Source organism: Carettochelys insculpta, chromosome 16, assembly GCF_033958435.1.
Source record: "Carettochelys insculpta isolate YL-2023 chromosome 16, ASM3395843v1, whole genome shotgun sequence".
Classification (NCBI taxonomy): Eukaryota; Metazoa; Chordata; order Testudines; family Carettochelyidae; genus Carettochelys; species Carettochelys insculpta.
Window position 1 is genome coordinate 39595565 of NC_134152.1, and position 27071 is coordinate 39622635.

Consider the following 27071-nt stretch of genomic DNA (forward strand, 5'->3'; position numbering starts at 1 on the left):
ACTGATTTGTGAGTTTCAGGATTTTTAGCACCTGAAATGTTTGTGAAATGAGTCAAGTCTTGTGTAAGGGTCTTCAGAAAGGATAATGAAAGGGCAGAATTTGAGCAAGGAAAAGTGGGAAAAATAGTTAAAATGCATCACTTCCAAAAAGTGTTCATGTGTGTACATTTTGTTGGGCCACACAACTGGAATGCCATTCATTGAAGACTCTGGTCCCAGTTAAGAAATGAGAGGAAGAGAATTGCATACACTATGGGTACATCTACAGTAGCTGGGAAATTGACCAAGTCAGGGTCAGTCTTCCAGGGTTCAATTTCACGTGCCTAGTAGGGACGTGTGAAATTGAACTGTCAGAGGTCAACAGTCAACCCCTGTACGCCTCATTCTCGCAAGTGAGTGTTTCTCACATCTACCTCTCTCAGTGAGTTGGCCGGATAGGTCAGTCGTAGATAAGTTGATTCCATCTGCGCAATTGCCGTCGCTGGAATCTACAATTGACTTTAAGGTGTAGTTTAGACTTGCCCTTCATTAGATGCCAAAAGTACCAAACCCAGTGACTTAGCTAAAGCTCCCACTGGTGATCTGGTGTTCAGTGTGTATTTGTTGCTTAATGCCTTTTTAAGGGAAGAGGGAAATCCCAGCAATAGTACACGTTGTTGAATACACCATACTGTAATAAGTGTCTGATGTTTCTTCCTTAAGGTGCCGGTCAAACACGTATACAGGGTGTTGCAGTGTCAGGAGGAGGAGCTCACCCAAATGGTCTCCACCATGTCTGATGGATGGAAATTTGAACAGGTAAATGATGAACAGATGACTCCATTAACTCGTCTTGGTATAAACTGCTAAGTTATGCTCATGATGAGAAATTTTACAGTTTTCTGCTTTGTATATACATGCCTTAATTAAATCATTATTGATGAGTGGATGGCTCAAGAGCCTAGGAATAGAATTCATATTGATATGTGTGCGCCAGTTTGTAACTGAAAATTAATGTTATTCCAGTTCTTGGATGTGGATGTCTGCATCACACATCTTGTATGATTTTATACTCATGATGAGCATAATAACAAAGGCCTCTGCTGAAATGGACTACTTTTGTTTTTTTTTAATGCCTTACAGATTGCTCTTCCAGAACAGGGCTGAGGTACACATCAGGGAACAATATGGGGGAAGCTTTTAATGCAGCTTCTATGGATCAAATGACAACTTTGGAAATCAGAGCTCTAATATAGCATGTTTAATAAACATTTAAACAATCTAGCTAATTAATAATTTTTAGCAGGTTAGTGCATTATAGGAAAAGTTCTGGAAATCCAGATACAGGCATGAGTCTGATCATTGCTTTGAAATGTGAACTGCTTCTTTTTCTGTTAAACATGTTGCTAGCATCTAAGAAATCAAAACAATCATGGAAAGGAATGAATGTTTTCTTTTCTTGTTTTGCTTACAACAAATAAGCTTAACTTGCAGAGGATAGCAAGATTTGTGGTACAGTTTACATTCAATAATACATTTCAAAGGTTGCAGTGTGACCTTTCTTTGAGGACAGTTGGTAATCTTAGCAATCAGGAAGTTACTGACTTTGCCCTGCAGGATCTTAATTGGCCGCTACATTTACCAGCAGTAGAGCCATGATGCAGGGGTGCTGAGGAAACACTTCTTGATGACAAGTCTTCAGATTTAAGAATTCAATTCTGGAAGAGATCCAGAGGACTTCAAATCTTAGAGGGCACTAAGTAAATGTTGAGGGAAGGCTGAGTTAAAGAAGCTTTTACAAGTCATATTTAAAAATGAAAATGACCCATAAGAACATTAGGAAATGGGAGAGGCCATTTTGTGCTCACTCTTAGAGATCTGCAAGTTGTCAGGATAACCCAATTTGGTGGCTTTGGAGAAAAAAATCTTATGTAAACTTGCTAAGATGACTAGACCAGATTCAGTTCTCCACTTCAAGTGGCAAGGATCCTCTCTGCAACCCGGATACTAATTACTGCTTTGAGAAAACACGTGAGAATACCTGCTAGATTTGACTTAATCAATGTGAAAAATCTGTAATCAGCAAATTGAATAATTTCTCTGGACATTCTTCTTTGTAGAATGTTCATTTCTGGCTTCTTGCAGAAAGAGTTTACAGCTTGCACTTTGTCTCTGCACTCTTTGGGACTGGCATGTTTGAATACTGGAGCAGTTATGTTGTGAATTGCCTTCTGAGTTGGTCATTCTTTGGGAAATGCCCATTGGTTCTAAATTCCCTGCTTTTTTTTAATTCATATTTTCTTTGAGGCTCTGTTTTAGATGTATGGTTTGAGTTGATTGCACACCTGTTGTCACACTGTCATCCCAGATTTCCCACCAGCACATAATCCGCCCCGACAGACATCTTCTAGTTGCAATGTAATTTTAACATTCTCTAAGTCTCCCTTAGAGCCTTTTTTCTCCAAGAGGTAATACAGTAGTGGTGGAGTGACCTCTTTTGAGAAATTCCTTTGACCTTTTAGTGCAGTCTCCCTCCTGTGAGATGGTACCCTGCTCACTATGCCGTATGCCCAGTGGTATAGAACCGTATACAGTTAGTTATTTGCTTATCCAGGGCAGTACTGTTCCTGCAGTTTGAGATCCCATCTAGCCTTGCATCTGGCTTCACATGTTTTAAGGACTATATTTGATCAATGGGTCAAAGATACTTCAAGTAGTATCCATATGGATGCTCCACTCTGGATGTCAGTGGATCCTTGTGTTGGTGCTCAGAGATTCTGCCATAGCCATGGTTTCCTGTGCATGTGCAGAAGCGCTTCCTTGTGTTCTCTGGTGCATGTGTGGTGCAGGCTGCCCAGTCCTTTTTTTATCGTTCTCGGCTGCAGATGGAGCATTGGCAGTCTCTGCAAGGGAGTTCAAAGTTAGTTATATTTGCTTACCCGTTCCCTAGTCCGTTATTTACCCTTGTTCTACATTATATCCAAAAAAAATTTAAGAAAAAAAAATTGATGGTTTGTTAGTGTTAGAGTGCTACATCACCGCTACGCTGGTCTCCTTGGGATTTAAGTGGTGTGCAACATGCAAGGATGCCATGTCTGCTTTGGATGGCCATGTGTTCTGCATAAAGTGCCTTGGAGAAGGCAGCCAGATGCAATCATGAATCAATTGTTCCAGCCTGACAGTCAGAGCCCCTAAGGATCAGGCTAACAGGCTCAAGACTTTCTTGTACGAGAAGTCTTTGCAGCCTGGAAAAGCCAGTGGCTGAGGCTTCAGTTAAGGATGACTCGAAGTATCCCCCCAGCTGCTAAAGGGTCTCCCATTGTTGTATTGGGTCCCTCTCCTGTCCATTCCTGGCCTCTGGCACTGTCAGTATGGGCTGCGCCAGAAGGGAGAAATGAACCAATTCATGCAGCTACATTTTTTCCAAAGCAGCAATCCAACCCAGCTTATGCAACGTGGCACGCATTAAATGTCTGCTGGGCGTTAGCCTTGTACATCAACTATACAAAGCCATGGTGCAAGTCTCCCTGGCTTTTTCCTAGTCTTTGCAGAGCAGTCCAAAGGCCTGCCTCTCTCATCCCAATGACTTTCGAAGTGGGTTTCCTCTTGTGTCCATAACTGTTACGTACTTCACCTTAGGGAGCTGCCAGGTGCTGTCACAGCCCACTCAATGCGGGCTGTGTCTTCCGCTACCACCTTCCTTAAGAACATACCCTTTAAATACATTTGTAAGCTGGCCACGTGGTCTTCAGTAATATGTTTGCTCAGCTCTACACTCTTTCGTTTACCAACACATCTTCTGCCCAAGTGGGCCAACCTGTGTTGTCTGCTGTGGTAATTACTGAGCTCCAAACCCAACTCCATTCTGCAACTACTGCTTTATATTCACCCAGAGTGGAGCGCCCATGGGGACACGACTCGAAGAAGAAGAAGTTACTCACCTTGTGCAGTAACGATGGTTCTTCAAGGTGTGTGTCCCCGTGGGTGCTCCACTTCCCTCCCTCCTTCCCCTGCTTTGGAGCATCCTGCTCTGTTTGTCAGGTAGGGAGGGAATGGAGGAGGCTGTGTTGTGTGCATGCCAGAAAACCCGAGACACTTCTGTGCCTGTGTAGCACGGGAAACCATGGCTATGGAAGAATCTCTGAGTGCTGGTGTGAGGATGCGCTGACACCCAGAGTGGAGCACCCCCTGGGACGCGCATCTCGAAGAACCATTGTTACTGCAAAGGTGAGTAACTTCCTCTTCCTTCTCACTTCACTTTGAAAGGGTATCTTAAAATACCAACCTGATGGTAAAAAAAGACCATAGATGGGGATAAACTGGTCAGACTTCTGGGCCAGTTATGGGGAGTGATAGATCTAAAGAAGCTCAACAGCTATTGAGCAAAAGCAATGATAGGAAACCACATTTCTATGTTAGTTCACATTCTACAAGCTGTCTCCAGGCAATGTGTTTTCCCGTAGAACAATCTCTTGATGCATTTCTGTAACCTATTTTTTGATGGTGTTACATACACCATGGTGAAATTTCTATCCATTAGACGTGCTATGAATTTGTCTCTCTGGATTTTAAAAGATCTCTCAGAATGTTGTTTCTCTTGTGACTTTGTAATTAGTATAGGATCAGTTTCTTTGAAGGTGAAATATGCATGTTAATTAACTTCCAACCCTGTCCCGAGTACAGAAGTAATATAGTTTTGTACTGCCGAATTATCCTCCTGTTTCTTTAAATATTCAAGTGGAGAAACTGATTCATTAACACCTCTGCAAGAAGACAAACCAAATATGTATCATCCAGTGCAAAATGAGTTGATCTGTATAAAAGTTTGCGTTGTCCATACTCTTTCTGTTTAAGATGTGTCCTTTATACAAATTAGCAATAAATATAGTCTGAAATCTGGTTCAACAGGGTTTTCTTAGGGAGATTTACTACAAAAGAACCTCTGGATCTCTTCCAGAAGAGAAATTTTTCTTCTTCTTTGAGCAGTGTCCCAAGGGGTGCTCCACTCTGGGTTTCAGTGTGTTCTCACACCGGCATTTGGAGATTCTTCTATAGCCATGGTTTCCTGCATATGCACAGTAGTGCCTCCTGGTGCTATCTGGCGTGTGTGCGTCATGGGTCCCTCAGGTCCTTCTCTACCATCTTCAGCAGTAGATGGAGCTTTGCTTCTTCCTCAAGTGTCCCCGTGGGTGCTCCACGATAGGTGTCGGGCTCACCCCGGCGCCGCAGATAGCAAACTTTCCAGCAGTTTCTGCTGGACCGCGCATGCGCTGGTGCGCGCCGCTTTCTTGTGCGCCCCCGGCCACGTGCGCGATCCGGTCCCCGCCAGTTCCTTCTTAACCGCCATCGGCTGCAGACGGAATCCGCTCAGGCTGCGGCCAGAGTCAGCGTACTTAGAGTTTTTAGTTACAGTGTTGGTTTCTTTTCTTGCAAAAAAAAAATAATAATAAAAATAATATATGTAGAAAAATTAGTAAAAGAGAGGGAGGAGCAGAGACAACGCGGGGACGTGAAGGCCAGTAGGCCTCCTGCCGCGGCAGGCTGGGGTCCGTGAGAGGGGAACAGGCACAGAGACAGTGCTAAGTACCCTATTAACAGCTCAAAAGACTCACCGCGATGTCCTCTTCAGGATTCAAAAAGCGTGAGTCCTGCCGCGAAGCTATGCCGGCCTCCGATGGGCATAGTCAATGCATTAGGTGCCTGGGGGAATCACACGTTACCCAGAAGTGTTCCTTCTGTGCAAAGCTCACAGCCAGAGCCAGAAAGGACAGAGAAATGCGCCTGAAAATGCTGTTGTTTGATAAGGCCCTCCAGCCAGACGTGCCGGAGAGGCCTCAATTGGAGGGACCCACAGGGCTCCATAAAAGGAAGGCGGCGTCCCTCACCCCCTCGGTGCAGAAACGGAGGAAGCTCTCTCCAGCCCGATCCCTGCCAGCGGCCACAGCGAGCGGGACAGGCATAGCACACAGCCCCCAGCCACAGTCACAAACAAGCAGCAGCGCACGTGGCAGAGGCTGAGCCTTCGATTACTAAACAGCCAGCAAGCACAGCCTTCAGAGCGGCGGCCAGGCAAGTGCCGGAACCGGCGGCACCGCCGCAAGCACCACAGATTCCCGCGGCGCCAACGGTGCAGGGCCAATAGGCACGCAGCCTGCAGGCACTGGAGGAGGCTATCTGCGCGGCACTGCAGCTAAGTGTGCCGAGCGCGGCGCCGACAGCAGGGCTGAGATCAAAGGCAGCAGCAAAAACCCGGCACCGCAGCCCTTCCCTGGACAGGGCTGCAGGGCTGCTTTCAACAAGCCCTCCCCTTATGCTGAGCACACCAACCAGAAGACATGGGTCTCCCCCAGCCTACCCAGAGCCACCTTCTCTGTTCCTCCAACCGGCGTCGCCATGGCTCGGGCCACCTTCGCCTTTTCTGGGATTTGACCCCCTGGAGTACTATCGCAAACCAGTTTCACCATTGTCTCAGTCATCGAGAAGATCTTGTTCTCCCAGACATAGGGTGTATGCACCTCGAGAGTGGTCCAGGTCTCCATCCCAGGAACCGTGCCCATGCTGCCATGGTCGCCCTTACCATGCTGGGCATAGACACCACAGGCATACACCCAGGGGCAGGTCCCCCCTGACCGTCCAATATCCCCGGGGGCACTCACGGACAGGGACAGAAACACATTTGTCTCAGGGGGAGTTGATTTTGGAACCCCGAGACTTTCCCTCACAAGCCTCTAGCGAGAGGGTGTACCGCCGACAGCAGGACCCTGAGAGTTCAAAGGAGACTTACCCTAGTGGTTCCTCCTCGTCCTCTCCCGACGAGGCTACGGCTCCCGGGGATGTTGCTCCCCCGGACGACCTCAAACAGTTTCAGGAGCTGTTTAAAAGGGTGGCCTTCACGCAAGGCATCCAAACAGCAGAGGTGCAGGAGAAGCACCACAAGCTCCTCAAAAACCTGAGACCTCCGGCCTCATCCAAAATCACTATCCCGCTCGACGAAGCAATCATGGAGTCGGCCACCACCATATGGCAGACCCCAGCTTCCGCTCCACCTATAAACAAGAGAGCGGATAAGAAATACTTCGTCCTGGCAAAGGGCATGGAGTTCCTGTTTAGTCACCCACAACCAAATTCACTGGTGGTAGAATCGTCTCAGTAGAGATCAAAGACTTCCCAGTACAAAGCTGGGGGTACGGACAGAGATGCCAAGAAGCTAGAGCTGTTCGGCAGAAAGGTATACTCCTCCTCCACCCTGCTGTTGAGAATGGCAAATTATGCAGCACATCTGGCGAACCACAATTTCGACAATTACTCCAGGCTTACTTCTCTCATGGATTCACTTCCGGAAGATAAGAAGCCGGTGCTGAAGGCCATTGTGCAAGAGGGCTATGCAGCTTCGAGGCCGGGAGTCCAGATCGCCCTGGACGTAGCGGACACGGCGGCACGCTCAACGGCTATGGCAGTGGTCCTGCGCAGGGAATCCTGGCTGCAGACGTCGGGTATCCCGAGGGATCTGCAGGCAAAAATTGATGATCTCCCCTTCTACACGCAGAAGTTGTTTGCGGAGTCAACTGATTCGGTCCTTCACTCCAGTAAGGACTCAAGAGCTACACTCAGAACCCTGGGTATTTATACCCCTCCATACAGAGAGAAAAAGTATTACCCTCAACAAAGGCGATACCCGTACCAACCTCAGCGTGCTCAGTACCAACGGGGCTACAAACAAGGGCGACATCAAGAGCAGCAACAGTATAGAACTCCTGGGCGACGTTCCCAACAGAGCCGTGCATCCTCGGGGCAGGCCCAAAGGCAGCAAGTTTGACGGACAGGTCGAGGGCTGCACCATTACTACCATCGCACAATGCCATCTCCAACTAATGTTCCATCATCGCCTCCGACCGTTCCACTCACAATGGCAAAAGATCGCCACAGACAAATTGGTACTAGAGATCATAGCCACGGGTTACGCGATCCCCTTCCAGTCGCTCCCACCGCCAAAACCTCCACCCAGGCCTCATCTCAGGGATGCTTCCCATGAGGCGAAACTCAAGCAGGAGGTGGACCATCTTATGTTCATAGGGGCGGTGGAAAGAGTACTGGAGCGACTCCAGGGGAAAGGGTTTTATTCACGATACTTCCTCACAGAGAAGAAAACAGGAGGCTGGAGGCCCATCTTAGATCTTCGAGGCCTCAACAGGTACTTGCGCAAACAACGTTTTCGGATGATCACAGTCGCCTCTATACTCACGGCACTGGACGATGGAGATTGGTTTGCAGCCTTCGACTTACAAGATGCGTATTTTCATATAACGATCCACCCGGCACACAGATGTTTTCTCCATTTTATGGTCAGCAAAGAACATTTCCAATACAAGGTCCTGCCGTTCGGCCTCTCCTCGGCCCTGAGAGTCTTTACCAAAACCCTGGCAGTGGTGTCAGCCTACCTGCACAGACAGGGGGTATTTATATTCCCATATCTGGACGACTGCCTACTGCAAGGGGCCTCGAGGGCAGAGGTACTACGCATGATACGCGTAACAGCAAACACGTTTTCTTCGCTGGGCCTGGTCATCAACCTCGCGAAGTCAAAGACCAACCCCACACAAGACATAGAGTTCGTAGGGGCACGTAGAAACTCTATTACGGCAAGGGTCTATCTACCCGATGCCCGCTTTCGCGCCATCGGTTCCCTGGTGCAAGTCATTACATACAGCCCCACAGTGCCAGTCATAACGTGCTTGCAGCTGCTAGGCCACATGGCAGCGGCAACGTTTGTGGTACAGAACGCCAGATTGCATATGCGCAGCCTGCAACATTGGCTGGCGAGCGTCTACAAGCTGGTGTCCCACACTGTCCACAGGGTGGTGTCGCCCACGATAGAGATGCACAGATCCCTGCAGTGGTGGGTAAACCCCAAGAACATTTCTAACAGGGGTACCCTTTCACCAACCACAAATCTCTATTTTTCTTACTACCAACGCTTCCCACATAGGGTGGGGAGCACACATCGGCGACAAGGTAACGCAAGGACTGTGGTCCCCTACGGAACAGTCATTGCATATAAATATACTGGAGCTCAGAGCAGTGTTCAACGCCTGCAAACACTTTGGAGACCACATACAAGGCACAGTAGTCGGGATCAATACAGACAATACCTCCACCATGTTTTATATAAATCGACAAGGAGGAGCTCGATCCCGTGCCCTATGTGCTGAAGCAGTCCAACTGTGGAACTGGTGCATCGCCAACAATATAACGTTGAAGGCCTCGTACTTACCAGGAGCTCACAACGTGAAGGCAGACCAGCTGAGCAGGCGCTTTGCACTCACGCACAAATGGCAGATCCGCTCTGATCTGCTACGACCGATCTTTCATACATGGGGGTTTCCCCAGATAGACCTGTTTGCCACCCAGCATAAGAAGTGCCCACAATACTGCTCCAGGGCAGGACTGGGACGGGGGTCCTTGGGGGACGCATTTGCGATTTCGTGGAAGGGCCCTGCTTTACATGTTTCCCCCCACAGTGCTCATCCACAAGGTCTTGCAGAAAGCCAGGAGGGAGAGAGCCCGCATGATCCTAGTATTCCCAACGTGGGATCGACAGCAATGGTTTCCCTTGCTTCTGCACATGTCAGACTGCCCACCGCTTCCCATTCCGGTGGCACCGGACCTGCTCACGCAAGCCCAGGGGTCCATAGTGCATCCACACCCTCAAGGCCTGTGCCTACAAGCATGGTTAATCCGTGGCTCAGCTCACTAGAGAGTACATGTACGGAGGGAGTACAAGTCCTGGAGAGTAGCCGAAGGACCTCCACCAGGAAGACTTACAAGCGGAAATGGACTCAGTTCACTGCATGGTGTTCTGCCAAGCAATTAGCTCCCCTTGGTGTGCCTATACCCATAATACTGGAATACTTACTGGACCTCAGAAGAGGAGGGCTCCCCCTATCCTCGCTGAAGGTCCACCTCGCCGCTATATCGGCTTTTCGGCATGAAGAGGAGGGGCCCACGGTATTTGCCCATCCTATTGTTACCAGGTTCCTGAAGGGGCTGGTAAACCTGTACCCCCCTCAGAAACCACTTCCACCATCGTGGAACTTGGACCTGGTGCTCAGCGCGCTAACGGGCCCACCCTTTGAACCCTTAGCCACAGTTCCCCTACGTCTCCTTACGATAAAGACAACCTTCCTCCTTGCAATCATGTCAGCTCGCAGGGTGAGCGAGCTCGCAGCAGTCATGGCAACGCCGCCCTGCACAGTCTTCTCAAAGGAGGCGGTAACATTATGGCTGCACCCAGCCTTTGTTCCGAAAGTTTCTTCAGAGTTCCACCTTAACGAACCTATAGTTTTACCCGAAGCCTCACAGCTCCAGCAAGGAGGCACACCTACATCTCCTGGACGTGAGGAGGGCATTGGTCTTCTACATAGACAGAACTAAGTCCTTCCGGAAAATGGACAGACTCCTAGTCTCTCTCGCTCCCAGGTCAAAAGGAGAGGGTCTCTCCTCACAGAGAATCTTGAAGCACATTGTGTCCTGTATAAAAATGTGCTATGAACTTCGAAAGATTCCTTTACTGGCCCCGCCTAGGGCTCACTCCACCAGGGCGGTGGCAGCATCAACAGCCTTTTTCAAGGGCATCGCGTTAAGACATCTGTAGAGCGGCGACCTGGTCATCCTATGACACCTTCGCCAAGCATTATGCCCTACACCGGGTATTCCAAGAGGATACCCGCCTCTCGACAGCGGTCCTTTTGGGGGCAAGCTGCACATAAACCAATTACCCACCTCCTTACTTGGGTTACTGCTGGGTAGTCACCTATCGTGGAGCACCCATGGGGACACTCGAGGAAGAAAGAGAAGTTACTCACCGTAGTAACGATGGTTCTTCGAGATGTGTCCCTGTGGGTGCTCCACCACCCGCCCATCCTCCCCGCTTCGGATCTCTGTTTAGTGTTTTTCAGGAGCATCCGAAGCGGTTGGTCAAGGAACTGGGGGGGACCATATCGCGCATGTGGCCGGGTGCGCGCAAGGGAGCGGCGTGCGCTGGTGCATGCGCGGTCCGGCAGAAACTGCTGGAAAGTTTCCGATCTGCGGCACTGGGGCGAGCCTGACACCTATCGTGGAGCACCCACGGGGACACATCTCGAAGAACCATTGTTACTACGGTGAGTAACTTCTCTTTTCTCTCTCTGAAAGACAGAAAGAGCTAGTTAGTTTAACGTTTCACACTCTTTCTCCAAGTTGTCTATCCTGTTTAACATGAAAAAAATAAGTTATTTTAGATAGTCAGTAGTGTTGAGAATGGTTGCTGCATCATGGCCATGCTGGGCTCCCCGGGCTTTAAGCTATGCACAAAGTGCAGAGAAGCCATACCGGCATCTGACAGCCACACTTCCTACATCAAGTGCTTGGGTGAGGGCCACCAAAGCCAGTCCTGCACCCATTGCTACAGCCTTACAGTGAGGGTCAGGAGGGGCCGAGCAAATAGGCTCAAGACTTATCTCTACAAAAAGTCCCTCCAATGACTGTCCCTGGGCAGAATTCCTCATGGAAATGGCATGGGAGACCAAGGGTATGGACTCTGCCTATCCCTCTACCTCGGTCAGAATCCTACCTGCAACAGCAGACCCTACTCTGGCGTGTTCCTGGCCTACAGCCCTATCTTAATGGGCCATGCTAGTTGGAAACACTGCCATGGTGTCCCCAGCACCAATGTGCCAACACTCGGCACCTGTGACATTTTCAGTACTGTCAACACTGGCATTGGCGGGCTTCTACCCCTGGGCATAAGACGTCTTCCAGTACTGGACCCAGAGAGCAAACGGCACTGTTCTATGTGTCTGCACTGTATGCATGAAGCACTGGACTTGGTACTGTGCAGGTCCAGGGCCAAGGCACCGCCCCATTTTCATTCGGCACTGGAATCGGTACCAAAACAGCACTGGGACACAGCTTCGTTGAAGACCCTGACATCGGAGTGTAGCATGGCAGCAAAATGGCACCATGAGGACTTGCCACTGAGAGAACCCACCGCACCTGTGCTGGTGCTGCCCAGCTCACCGCACTGAGTATCCCCAGTGCTGCCTGCTTACCCATGTTTGTCTCAACACTGTTTTTGCAGGCCTCAGTGGATAAACCACTTACTCCGGGAAGTGGCTGTTCTGACCACAGCAGTGTCTTTTCATCACAGCACTTCAACCCCACGTACTCCAACTGGGAGGATATGCCGCCTACATGCAGCCGCCCCCACCATGGTTCGCACAGCACTACCTATACCCTCATGAGCCAGTTCTGCAGTGGTCACCTTGGCAGGCATGGTCGTCCCACTCCCTGTTTCACCTGCACCATCCAAGGTGTCCAGGGATAACCCTGTGTTGCCACAGCCCACTACATCGGCAATATATCCACTGTCTCAACTTCCTGGGTCTGAGGATTCCCCATCAGAGGGTGAGGATAGATCCCTGCAAATGCCATTCTTTGTCTTCACCAGATGACATGGGGGAGGCAACACGGAAATCACCACAGACAACTCAGGGTGTTTCAGGAGTTGTTCCAGGATGTGGTCCAGGCCCAGGAAAAGGACCTGCAGGAGGTTCCAGTTAAAGAATACAGACTTCTCCACACCCTGCAGCATCCTTCCTCCTCCAGGATCACAATGCCCATGGATGAGGCCACTATGGACCCCACCAATGTCATATGGTAGACACCAGCATCCTTGCCTTCCCCTAACAAGAGGGAAGACAATTGCTGCTTCCTGGCCTCCAAGGATGCAGAGTTCTTATTTACCCACCCGCAGTCAAATTCATGGGTGGTGGATGCCATCCGCAATAAGACCAAGTCCTTTCATTCCACGTCTCAGGACAAGTTGAGTAAGAAGTGGGACATCCATGGGATGCAAATTCTATTTGTCCAGCATATTGCTCCTGTGGGCGGCAAATTATGTGGCCATGCTGGCCGACTATGACCATCTAAATCAGTGGTTCTGAACCTTTCCTGCAGCCAGCACCCCTTTAGTTCTCAAAAATATGTTCTCGCACCCCTTTATCAAAAATCAAAAATGGAGCATGTAAGCTTCTGGGTACCCGTCTGGCTCTGTCAATCTGTTTCCTCACTTCCTTAGGTGGGTATTGTAGTTTGAGGAAAGCTTGGTAAAGGTCTTGTAGATGTTTGTATCTGTGTGATGGATCAGAGCAAATATGGTTGTACCTTTAGTGCCTGGCTGTATACAATGGATTGTGTAGTATGCCCTGGATGGAAGCTACACTACACTATACATAAGCATAGCGGTCTGTGGGTTTTCAGTATAGGGTGGTATTTATGTGATACAACCGTATTTGTCCAGAAGCCACCTGCTACAAGACAGGCCTCGCAAGGAAAACAAGAGACCACCACTGACCATCACATACAGCCTCCAACTAAGGCCTCTCCAGCACATCATCAGTGATCTGCAACCCATCCTGAACAACAATCCTTCACTCTCTCAGACCTTGGGAGGCAGGCCTGTCCTCACCTACAGACAGCCTGCGAACCTTAAACAAATCCTCATCAGCCACTACAAATCACAAACCAGTGACTCTAGGCCTGGAACCAGCCCCTGCAACAGTCCTCGCTGCCAACTCTGCTCACATATCTACACCAGTGATGACATCACAGGACCTAACACCAACAATACCATTAGGAGCTCCTTTACCTGTACGTCTACTAATATAATATATGCCAACATGTGCCAGCAATGCCCCACTGCAATTTACATTGGGCATTGCTGGCACATGTTGGCACATATTATATTATACCAAACTGTACAGTCTCTCCATAAAAGAATAGATGGACATAAATCAGACATCACGAATAGTGATGTACACAAGCCTGTGGGGGAACACTTCAATCTCCCTGGACACTCAGTGGCAGATTTAAGGTTGACAGTCTTGAAACAAAAAATTTAAAAAATCAAATGGAGAGAGAAATCTCTGAGCTGTAATTTATTTGCAAATTTGACTCCATTAACCATGGATTAAACAGAGACTAGGAGTGGCTCACAGCTTACAAAGGCAGTTTCTCTGCTCTGGGTGCTAAGATTTCCCCATTAGACTCTGACAAAGGCTCACATCCCCCTGTCTGATCTGACTTGTTTTTATCTCTTTTGATAAGTACTGTTGATACTGGGCCATTTCCACCTCACTGAATAGACCTTGTCAGCTCTGGCCCTCCCTCTTACTGGGGCCCCACTCTTTAAATACCCCTCTGAAACTGCTCCCCCCCCCACTCATGCATCTGATGAAGCAGGTCTTTGCCCATGAAAGCTTATGCTCCAAAATATCTGTTAGTCTATAAGCTGCCACAAGACTTGTTGTTGTTCTCGAAGCTACAGACTAACATGGCTACTTCTCTGATACAGAGATTATTCTTATCCATCACAGAAAGATCAAAGGGACTGCCTCTGCCAACCCAACGTATGTAGAGATTCATATCTACGTGCATAGTGCGCTGTTGTTTCATCCAAAACAACCATTGTCAGCATTACTGAGGGTACATTCCACGAGGTCCATAGCAATATCCATGGCCTTTCTAAAGGGAGTGCCCTTGCAGGGCATATTATCATGCAGCCATGTGGTCCTCTAACCACACGTTCATGACACATTACAAGTTAGTCCCCTGCAGATAAAGATATGGTAGTACCTTGGGTAGTGCTCAGGCAGTAGACACACCCACTCAAAACCCACCATCCAACTAAGAGGGGGTACTGCTCTTCAGTCACCTACTGCAGAGCACCCCAGGGACAGCACTCAAAGAAGAAAGAGAAGTTACTCACTTTGTGCAGTAATGATGGTTCTTTGAGAAGTGTGTCCCTGTGGGTGCACCACGTCCCACCCACCTCCCCTCTACTCAGTGCAGTAGACATAGTTAGGGCGTCTATGAAGTAACTGAGGAGAGAATGGAGCTGCACACTCCATCCCTAGTGGCACGAACAGTGCACTCTGGGTTAATGGACACACAGCCCCACTGAATACTGCTCAGAAAAAATCTCTGTTCTGCAATGATGGGTGATTCCAACACCTACCGTGGAGCACCCATGGGGGGACGCACAAGAAAGAACCATCATTACTGCACAAAGTGAGTAACCTCTCTTTCTTGGAAATGTCTCCCCCCCACCCATGGGTGCGCCACTGCCCTCCCTCCTTCCCCTAGTTAGGAGTGTCCTCTATTTGCTTGGGTAGAAAGAGAATGGAGGGGCCCGTGCTGCATGCACACCAGATTGCATGAGAAGGTGCTACTGCACATGCACTGTGTGGGAAACCATGGCCAAGCACTGGCATGAGGTTGCACCGATGCCCAGAGTGGAGCACCCCGGGGACACGCATCTCGAAGAACCCTCGTTACCGCACCAGGTGAGCAAGTTGGTCTTATTTACATAGTATTAACTGTAAAACAGATTACGTCCTGTGTATCATAGCTTTTGACCAGCACCTCTGTGATGGAGTGGGGGGGGTGCATGTGTGAGTCAGGCTGGATGTCCGAGGCAAGCAGCAGCTCCCAGTGGCTAAGGATGACCCTGGGGCTACAACTGGCAGATAACACCTCTGCCTGAACAAAGAGCAGGGAGGAGCTGAGCTGGGTTTTGAATCGGGGGCGGCAGTTAGAGGCGAGGAGAAGGGAGAGCTGGAAGGCAGCCAGCCTGAGGAGGGGAAAGCTACACCCCAGAGGGGCACCCCTCGGGGTCTTCCCCCCAGGACAGGTTGGAAAGACTGTCTCTGGCTGCTATGCTGTTGCTTCTGTGAGAAACTGGACATCTGTTGCCTAATAAACCTGCTGTTGTACCCGCTGAGTGAGAGTCACTCCTGCCAGCGGACGGGGTGCAGTGCAGGGGGACCCCTGAACCCCATCACAACCTCTCATTGGTATGCGTTTAAATGACTAATCTGAATAGGGAGCTGCTTATCCTACAGTAGCTTGTCTAGCTCTTTAAATTTAATCTAAAACCATAATCCTTCTCAAGTGCACTGGTATGCATGTGCATTTACATGGATCAGGTGTTGAAGAAAATTATGAAGATAATTCATCCAGTGAGATGCTGCAGAATTTAACTGAAAGAATCCTGAACTTCAGCATTATTAAACTATTGCCGTTTTTCAGCCTAGGGTTTGCTTTAGTTTTGTTTTGTTTTTTCCCCCCAGTAACTTCATAGGAGCAAGATTGGACCCCACTGTGTAAGAGTTCTTTCTGGGTGCTTTGTAAAATTAACCTTTTAAAAGTTGACTCAAATTTTTATAATTCTCTCTTTTTAGCTTAATTAATATATTTCCTTGGGACTATATATTGGGTTACCAATGCTGTTTCCTTATAATAAGAATGTCTTCCATAGCTTTTCCATCCCCATGTCCAGTATGTATTTATTGACTTACTGCAGTCCAAGTTTGATAAGAAATTGGTATTAGCCTTGAAATCATGATTGGCTTTGTAAGCACTTTGCAAGAATTTAAAATATATTACGTAGGAGTCTGTTCTGGGGACTGAAAAAACTGTAGTTTTTGGGCAATAAAAATGATTAACACTGTTTGAGTAGCAGGTGAATACATACGAGCCAATGTGTTGCTTGTGCAGTTCAGATGATAGCTTTATCCTCCAGCATTGCAAAGGTGTGTGGGGCTTTTTTCGTTTTTGTTTTTAAAACTCTGATTGGTTGTTGCAGCTTGTCAATGTAGGTTGCCCGTACGTCTGTAGCTCGGCCCAGCAGTCAGAGTTTCTGATGATAGTATCACAGGATGGGAAAGGAGAGGAGATGTGCTTCCAGAAATGCTACAGTGAGGGGTGTCATACCATTTCTTTCACCCTCACGCTAATATGCATGGCCTCCTTACATTTCTGCTGCTTTCAGACCAGTCTGCTTTCTTCCTGGGTGTACAGTATTTGTAGTTCTGTGTGTAGTAGTCGTTACTAGCTTTTATTGTATATTCATGGTACTTCATTACCCGTTATGAAAGTTCATGTTGTAAAAAGCTGTAAAAGCTGTTTTACTGTGCTAACTCATGATTCTGGATCTTTTCTTAGAAAAAAAAATTAGGAACAGCTATCACTTTAATTGTTTTCCTCTTCCTTCAATGTTAGTAGCCCATCTCCTGTAATTGCATGCATGTATAAAAATTTGAAGATAAAGAACCATGTAAACATGAACACTATGACCTCTGTAGTAGACAGTTTCATTAAAGTTTTCTCAGGGCCACTTTTATATCATCAACTTGTTCTTAGTCTTCCAACTTATATTCATCACCCATTAAATAACCAGCTGAGTTTTGATTCTAGAACTTCATATTGCTGGTTGGTGTACAAACCAGGGAGAAATTGCTTTCAAGTGACTTGCTAAGAGTCTATAGCCAGGAGCTGGAAACATCTTGTTTTATGTTTGTTTATATTTAAATTTAGTGATTACCTGGGGCCTGGTGTCAAGAATCAATTTCCTGATCTGAGGACCCGCAAAGACACCCTCCTTGACTTTTTGGTAACTCAAATGTGGGAACTTGTTGCAAATGTACTTGAAATGTCACTGTTTTTGTTTAAAGCTTTCACAGAATCACAGAATCAGAATCACAGGACTGGAAGGGACCTCAGGAGGTCATCTGTCCAGCCCCCTGCTTCAAGCAGGACCTTGTCTAGTTGAAACTGTTTCATCAATCCTAGCTTAATGTGGAGTGGAGGAAGCAGTACCTGGTTGGGCTCAATCAGTTTTCATGAACTATGTTCTTGGAGTCAGACTCTCCCTTGGTGGCCACTGTTTCCTTATGCAATGAAGATCTCTTGCTCTGCTATCCCATTCACATAAAACACATGGCATCATAGAGCCTAGGGGAAGCCCCAACCCAGTGGCTGGAGTCAGGAGCTCACCCTGCTGCAGGATGAAGACCCAAGCCTCTTCTCTCACCCCGCACCCTGCCCTGGACTGTTTATGGCCCAGAACTGATATCTTTTTCTCTGTGGGTCAGTGCTCCCTGATGGGGTCAGGGAGGCAGCTCCCCACTCTCATTCTAAAGGATGTGCTGTAAATCAGATAAAAGTTATGGACTTAATGCAAGAACCACTTGATAAATGTAATGGAGGGTGTCAGACTAGGTCATTTTCATCTTCTCTGCTCTGAAAATCCATTAATCAGTCTCTGCCTTAACTGATTTCCCAGAATCACAGTTGTGGCACAGTGCATGGGTATACTGAATCCACCCTAATGTCTACTGTTTAAATGTTTGCTTTTCTTGTGTAAGTAAATTGTGGTGTATACAAAAAAAAAAAAAAAAAGAAAAGAGAAGAAAAGTTATGAGCTACCTTGACAGTTTGGGGAACAATCTATGCACAGTAACTTTCTGGTGGTTAAAGTGTATATAAATGGATAGTAAATGCAGCTATTCCGTGCAGAAAAGAGAGTAGGACTTTAAAATGGTAAGTACTGACAGAGATTAAAAGGTTGGCAGGGAGCATCTTTCCCTGCTATATGCTCTTGGTTCTTGCTCTCATCCTGTATACTAAGTAGGTACCTAATCAAAAAGTCTCTTGTGATGGCAGTGTAGTGTACAAGTCTGTACTGGAAAAGGCACAAGAAGAAATGAAATACTTTTTGAGAAGGGCAGACTGAGACATAATCTATAAATAAGACTTTCAAATGAATGAGTTCCCAAGACCAAACAACAACTTGTCGGATGCACTCTGAAGCTAAACTTTATCACAATCTGGGTGCTATACAAACAATACATTCTCAGCAGCACACACAGGCACAGGTTTTCTTGAAGAAGTACTTTACAAGGCTGTTATACAGGCTAGCTTCAAGAAACCCATATTTAATAAACATTACAAAAGGCGTATGTATATTAAAGCTCTAGACATACAGACTGATCAGCAATAAGATGATTAGCTCATTCACACTTACCACAACCAACAAAATAAAAACTACTGTCCTGCTAGTTTAAGGGTCAGCAACCTCTGGCTTAGGTGCCAAGAGTGGCACATGAGCCAATTTTCTTCACCCCCTCCTCCCTGGTGCAGCTGAGAGCTCACTCAAAGTCATGCCACCTGTGGATTAACAGAAGACCAGCTAACGCTACCAACCACCACCTAACCCCTGGGGTCTGCAACCTGAGACTCTGGAGCTCTTCAAGGACTTCTTTGTGGTTCCCAATGCTATAATTACAAAGTTTTAAATAAATAAATAAACCCTCCTGATTACTTTCAATAACAGTGAACCTCTGAAAGCCCAAAAATGAACACTTTATTTCTGAGAGGCAAATGATGTGCTCTTGAAATGTTGGATAACTTCCTCTAGCATCTTCCAGAGAGAGAGAATGTTTGGGAGTAACAGTCAGGAAGACAGTGGTCTGAACACGTGTAAAGTGTGAGGAAATAGAATATGTAAAAAGGTAGTGAACGTCCTACAGTAAACGTATCTCATTACAAGACGTGTGTGTGTGTGTGCTGTTCTTAAAATAGGGGTTACAGAAAGTATGGTTTGGCATTATCTGTTAAGGACCATCTCATATTCACATGCATTGTGGCTCTTAAATTATTGAGTTTTTTTTTACAGAATTGGAAAAAGTGCTGCTTCTTCCTATTTTGGTTGCCAAACCCTGACCTAAAAGGTAAAGCTCTGCATAGTCATTTATTTATTAATGAAGCTGTTGTAAGTCTGAGTGCTGATCTGCTTAGAATTCCAGATATTTTTCATGAGGAGAAAAAACTGTGTTTGCTTTCCCAATCCCCAGTCTTAGTTGAGAACTCAGACTAAGATCAAGTTGTTCAGCTCCAATGTCAAATCAGTCCTACTGTATGGAGCAGAAACTTGGAGAACAACAGAAAGGACTGTCAAAATTCCATATGTTGATCAATAACTGCCTCCGTAAAATCCTCTGGATCCATTGGCTATACACTATCAACAACCAAGACCTGTGGCAACTGACTCACCAACAAGAAATCAGGAAGAGAACATGGCAATGGATTGGACATACCCTTAGGAAACCAACCACCAATATCACAAGGCAAGCCTTAAGTTGGAACCCCCAAGAAAAAAGGAAAAGTGGGTGCCCAACAAGCACCTGGCATAGAAACCTGAAGGCAGACAGTAAAAAGACTGGATATGCGTGGTCAGAACTGGAAAAGATCGCCCAAGACAGGGGATGCTGGCAAATGGTCATCAATGGCCTATGCTCCAAGATGTCAGAGTGGAAGAGGCTTAGTATTAATACCACTACTACTGTTGTAAATGGGACTATTAGTGATGACTAAAAAGTATCACCAGCACTTGGACTGTCCATAGAGGTCAAAAGGTCCATTTCTGGCACTCCACCTCAGAAGGGTTGCTGACCCCTGTGCTAGTTAATATCTCCCTGACAAACCATTGGCCCACCTCACTAAAAATAACCGTGCCCTGAAAGTCAACCAATTTCAGCTGCGTCAAAGCATGGGGGGAAGTAACAAAGAGTTAAAAGCCTCCCTCACTGTCATCACGTCTTCCATAGCAACCCAGAGGTGGGCACACATGAGAGAGGGAGAGCAGCAGCTTCGATAACTGGCACATCTGTTCCAGACAGTACATTTATTTTTGGTGACCCTTAGTGAGCAATGAGATAATTTCTTCCTTTAATGGCAGAATAGTTGCTGCAGTTGTAAATCTGGCTGATTTGACATCTTTCCCTTTTTTGTTTTTCTGGGGAGTGTTACATCATTTTGTAAGAAGACAGTTGGCTGTCCACAGGACTAAATTACATAGATTTTATTTTTTAAATTCTTTGGGAAATTGGGCTGTTGCTAATCGGATTTCAATATATCTCAAGCCAAGTTATTGTTTTGGGCCTTCAAAGTAAAACTATTTAAAATAAAAGGTTTTTTAAAAATATTCTTTCTGGATTGAGAAAGAAAGTAGTTACTGTGTGCTTTATCTGGTATGCAGGTTGCATTATTGCTGATTTTTGGGGCTTGGGCCAAATACTTTACTGTACAAAGCCTCATACGCCATGTCTTCTTTTGACTGCAACCAGAGTTAACTGGTCACTAGTGTGTATGGATTTCTTAAGTTTCCTTAATGCTTGAAAGTCCTGCAGGTGAGCTATGTAATTTCTTTTCTTAATTATGATCGCCTCTTTTCAAGGTTGGGCTGGGCAGATTTTTCTAATTCATTCTGTGCGGCTGAAAAATCAAGCTGCCTTTTAAGTTTTCTGTGTGATTCCCTGTCAGTCTTTTAGACCTTGATATAAGTAGGGGAAAGTATTCATTGAGGAAAGCTGACACACCTGGACATGTTAAGAAAAATAGCACAATTACTTTATACAGGGGGTGTTTTGAAGTAATCTGAAGTTGTTTTTCTGCTATAACTTCATTAACAATGCTTTGAAAAAAGTAACACCTTATTTTTAGCAGCCTTAATTTAACTCATGCCCTGGTCAACTGGACAGTTCAACTACAAATGCATACTTGAGGCGTATGAAGGCAGCCAAGGGCATGTGATGGGGAAATTGGTTACTGACCAGCATGCCTGGCAAGTGACTTTTTGTTTGTTTTTTAAACTAAGAGTTAATTTTGAAGTAGTGGTGTATCCATCTCTTGTATCTTTTGCTGTTTTAAATATAATTGACCTTCTGCAAAGAAAGATACAGATTAACACTGCTGCCTCTGTGATACTTCTGCAAATAGTGTTCCAGCTAAAAATATTGCAAACCCTGGTTTTGTCTGTCTAGGTACTTACATGGACACTTAAGCAAAGTATCATAACTCCTGGATATTTCCTTTCTGACACTCCACATAAGTATGAGGAAGCTTCATTTTTTACTGTTATTTCTGTGTTGGGGATGCTTTCTGCTCAGCTACCTTCACCCTCTGCCTATGTGGGCAAACAGCCTAATTCCCAATAATCTAGCCATGTTTTAGCCCAAGATTCCATTGTTACATTTCAAACTGGAGGCAGAGACATCCGTCAGATCCTTTAATATCCCTAACAGCAACGAAGGGTCCTGTGGCATCTTATAGACTAACAGAAAAGTTTTGAGCACGAGCTTTCGTGAGCACAGACTCACTTCATCAGATGCTGGCCTTGGAAATCTGCAGGGCCAGGTATAAATAAGCCAGAGCAAAGGTGGGGATAACACGGTTAGCTCAGTCAGCAAAGGTGAGGCTTACTACCAGCAGTTGATCTGGAGGTGTGAACACCAAGAGAGGGGAAGCTGCTTTTGTATTTAGCCAGCCTTTCACAGTCTTTGTTTAAGCCTGAGTTGAGGGCGTCGAATTTGCAGGTGAATTGCAGCTCAGAAATTTCTCTTTGGAGTCTGGTCCTGAAATTTCTTTGCTGTAGGATAGCTACTTTTAAGTCTGCTACTGTGTGGCCTGGGAGATTGAAGTGCTCTCCTACGGGTTTTTGTATATTGCCATTTCTGATATCTGATTTGTGTGCGTTTATTCTTTTACGTAGAGGCTGTCCAGTTTGTCCGATGTATATAGCAGAGGGGCATTGCAGAGGGACGATGGCCACATCAATACCACCCTGTACCATAAACCCACTGACCGCTACACCTACCTTCATGCCTCCAGCTTCCATCCCAGACACACCACACGATCCATTGTCTACAGTCAAGCACTAAAATATAACTGCATTTGCTCCAACCCCTCCGACAGAGACAAACACCTACAGGATCTCTACCAAACATTCTTGAAACTGCAATACGCACCTAAGGAAGTGAAAAAACAGAGCCAGACGTGTGCCACAAAGCCTCTTACTACAGGACAAGTCCAAGAGAGAAACCAACAGAACACCACTAGCCATCACCTAGAGTCCTCAGCTAAAACCTCTACAGTGCATCATTAGGGATTTACAACCCATCTGGACAATGATCCCCCACTTTCACAGCCCTTGGGAGGCAGACCAGTCCTTGCTCACAGACAACCTACCAATCTGAAGCAAATCCTAACCAGCAACTATACACCACACCACAGTCACTCTAACTCAGGGACCCATCCATGCAACAAATCTCATTGCCAGCTCTGCCCACATATCTACACCAGCAACACCACTACAGGACCTAACCAGATCAGCCACACCATCGTGGGTTCATTCAGCTGCACATCTATCAATGTAATTTATGCCATCATGTGCCAGCAATGCCCCTCTGCTATATGTATCGGACAAACTGGACAGTCTCTACGTAAAAGAATAAATGCACACAAATCAGGTACCAGAAATGGCAATATACAAAAACCCATAGGAGAGCACTTCAATCTCCCAGGCCACACAGTAGCAGACTTAAAAGTAGCTATCCTGCAGCAAAGAAATTTCAGGACCAGACTCCAAAGAGAAATTTCTGAGCTGCAATTCATCTGCAAATTCGACGCCCTCAGCTCAGGCTTAAACAAAGACTGTGAATGGCTGGCTAAATACAAAAGCAGCTTCCCCTCTCTTGGTGTTCACACCTCCAGATCAACTGCTGGTAGTAAGCCTCACCTTTGCTGACTGAGCTAACCTTGTTATCCCCACCCTTGCTCTGGCTTATTTATATCTGGCCCTGCAGATTTCCAAGACCAGCATCTGATGAAGTGAGTCTGTGCTCACGAAAGCTCATGCTCAAAACTTTTCTGTTAGTCTATAAGATGCCACAGGACCCTTGGTTGCTGTTACAGATCCAGACTAACACGGCTACCCCTCTGATACTTTAATATCCCTGTGGCTCCCATGAGCAAATGCAAATAAGGCAGTGTTTTTAGAACAATAGCTTTTTACTGTTTCAAATTATGCTGTTCGGAACAGCAGGAAAGCTGAACCGCCGTACCTGGACATGCACTAGGAGTACTTTAATAATAAGAACACAGGAATGACCATACTGGGTCAGACCAAAGGTCCATCTAGTCCTATATTCTGTCTTCCAATGGTGGCCAATGCCAGATGCCCCAGAGGGAGTGAACAGAACAGATAATCATCAAGGCTGTGTCTATACTTGCATTCCTCTTTTGAAAGAGGTGTGCAAATGAAGTAAATTGAAAATGCAAATGAGGTGCATATTTGCATATCTGGCATCTAATTTGTATATTCTTATTTCTTTTGAAAGTAGAAAACCAGTGTAGACACTGCTCTTTTGAAAGTAAACTCCATTTTTGAAAGAATCCTTCCCTTTTTTTGTTGTTTCCTGTCACTTTGTTAGTTTTAAGCATGCTACCCAATAATTTCATTTGGTGACCCCCAGTTCTTAGCAGAACAAATAAATAACTTTTCTGTATTCTTTTTCTACACCTGCCATTACTTTATAGACTTCTCTCATATTCCACCCCTGCTCCGTTGCTTCTTTTCTAAACTAAAAAGTCAGTCTTTCATCTCTCTTCATATGGCACCCATGCCAAACCCCTAATCATCTTCATTGCCCTTTTCTGAAAAATTTTCCAATGCCAATATATCTTTTGTGAGATGAGATGACCATAGGGGTATGTGTCATTCAGGATGTGAGCATACCATGGATTTATTTAGAGGCAGTAAGAAATTCTCTCTCATTCTCTCTCCCTTTTTTTTTAATGATTCCTAACATTCTATTTGCTTTTTTAGACTGCTGCAGCACATTGAGTGGATGTTTTCAGAGAACTGTCTACAATGACTGCAAGATCTCTCTTGAATAGTTATAGTTAAATTAGTCCCCAGTATTTTGTATGTATAATTAGGATAATTTTTTCAAATGAACATAACATTTATCAACATTACATTTCATTTGTCATTGTGTTGCCCAGTCACTTAGTTTTGTGAGATCTTTCTGAAGCTCTTTGGAGTCTTCTTTAACTTAACTATCTTGAGCAGTTTAGTATCATTGGCAAACTTTGCCACCTCATTGTTTATCCCTTTCTCCTGATCCTTTGTAAATAGGTTGAATAGGATTGGTCCTAATACGGACCCGGGGCGGGGGGTGGGAACACCACCAGTTACCACTCTTCATTCTGAAAACTTTCCATATATTTCTACACTTTGTTTCCTGTCTTTTTAACCAGTTTTCGCCATTAGAGGATCTTCCCTCTTATCCTATCAGAACTTATTTGCTTAAGAGCCTTTGGTGAGGGACCTTGCCAAAGGATTCCTGAAAATCTAATTACACTATATCCACAGGATCCCCCTTATCTGCATGCTTATTGATCCCCCTCAAAGAACTCCAGTGGATTAGGAAGGCATGATTTCTCTCTACAGAAACCATGTTAACTTTTCCCCAATAAATAATGAACTGGAAATTGATCAATGGCACCTTTTACAGCTAAATGACTTCTGACATATTGGGATTGAAAATAGGGATACAGTGGGGTCTCAAGATTCACAAATTCAAGTATTCTTGAGTAGCTGCGAGCAGCCACTTCCCCCAGGGTCCCAGGCAGGGAGCGGCTGCCATACAGTATTTGTGAAATTCAGCATTCGCGAGTGGTGTCAGCACAGAACCCTCATGAATGTTGAGACCCTACTGTACTGCTAACTAGGGACAGAGGACGTTTAGTGTACATCTATGGCTGTAGGTGCCGACTTTCAAAAGTGCGACTGGGTGCTCCACCATCCGTCTGCCTTGCTCCAATTCCAGCTCTTCCCTAAGGCCCCACCTTTGTCCTGCCTCTTCCTGCTTAGTTCCACCTCTTTTCCTAAGTGTGCTGTAGCCTCATTTTTTCCCCTTAGCTTCCCTTTTCTTTCGAGATTCCCCATGCAACAGAAAAGCTGATCACAGCAGGTGGAGATAGAGCTGACTGGGGGCTGCTGGTGGGGGGGCCTCAGCCCCCACCCATTTTTCTCTGTGGCTGCTCCAGCACTGAAGCATCCATGGAGTCAACACCTATGTCTGTGGCAGTTTGGCTGCTGAATTTAGTGAAATTCAGACTGCAGGGTGTAGTTACAGAGGATCCGTGTACCAGACAGCTTTGCTGGTCTTAGGTGTATCAACAGGAGCTGCATAAAGGTGCCACACATGTCATTTTGTGTGTAATTTATAAATTTACTTTACAGAAAATCCTTTATCTGATTTGGTTCAGCCACTGATTCAGGTTTGAGATAATCCTTTGACCTTAGGTAGTTGGCTAATAGCACAGTGCACTTAGAGCTAATTTTTCCTTGTCATATAACTACCACTCATAATATTACTTTAAGCAGCTTCCCTGTAATAATACATCTGAATTTGGAAAGTTGGTCCTGGAGTCTCACCATTCAGTTTGTCTTGTTTTTCAGTCAAATGCTAACTTTTGCCTCCTGCTCTGAATAGGTAAATTCCAGGTAGAAGCATAGTGTCATTCAGTGAGTAAAACAGCATCTCTCTCTCTTGGGGCAGTGTGCTCTCTGCATGAGCCCTTTGTCTGTCTAAGCTGCATCCCCGCCACCCCCCCCCCCCCCCCGCCACTAGCACACCACGTGCAATTTCCTCCAAAAGCTTTTTTAAAGGTGTGAGGGTTCAGATGTCCAAAATGCAGTGAGAATAAGTGGTTTCTCTCTGTTGACTGCCTCTGTAGGATTTTGCCTAGGTACTCAGGGTACTATTGGCAATACCATCCTTATGTTGGTAAACTCATATTCCTTTAAATCGAACAGCTGACATCATAAGTTGGTATCTGTTTGCATTCACCTGCGAGCTCATGCTCCAAATACAGCCCACACCTTAGGGAGCATTAAAGCCAAAGCTGAGGAAAATTGACAGTACTTGTGTGCAGAAATATCCCTAAACCTTTCTCTCCTCTTTCAGTTGGTGAGTATTGGTTCTTCCTATAACTACGGAAACGAAGATCAGGCTGAATTTCTGTGTGTTGTCTCAAAAGAGCTGCATAATACGTCCTATGGCACAGCCAGCGAGCCCAGTGAAAAGGCAAAGGTAAGCTGCTGGGCATGGGAGGGAAGAAGATGAAAGATGTCAACCAAAGCAATTAGGTGGTGTTAAATCTAATAATTAGATATTATTTAAAGTTGAGTATGATCTGCTTGCCATCTCTCTGGCAGGTTAGTAACGGCCCACTTTTTTATAGTGCAAAAGAATATAAACTTTACCAATTAAATTAACTTTTTGTCATGATTCTCACATAACTACAAAACCAAAGCTTTAAATGTATGACTTAGTATTCTCCATGCTCTTATCTGACTCTTAATGAGT

At 46.0% G+C, this 27071-nt stretch overlaps 1 protein-coding gene across 1 annotated transcript in view; it reads left to right on the top strand.

The window, feature by feature from the left end:
• The window catches only part of KCTD5 (potassium channel tetramerization domain containing 5), a 79662-nt gene that overhangs the window by 23147 nt on the left and 29444 nt on the right, over positions 1–27071 (top strand). Inside the window, exons 4-5 of the mRNA XM_075010272.1 lie at positions 703–798; positions 26670–26795. Coding sequence (XP_074866373.1) covers positions 703–798; positions 26670–26795 — 222 coding nt within the window. The remainder of the gene's footprint in view (positions 1–702; positions 799–26669; positions 26796–27071) is intronic.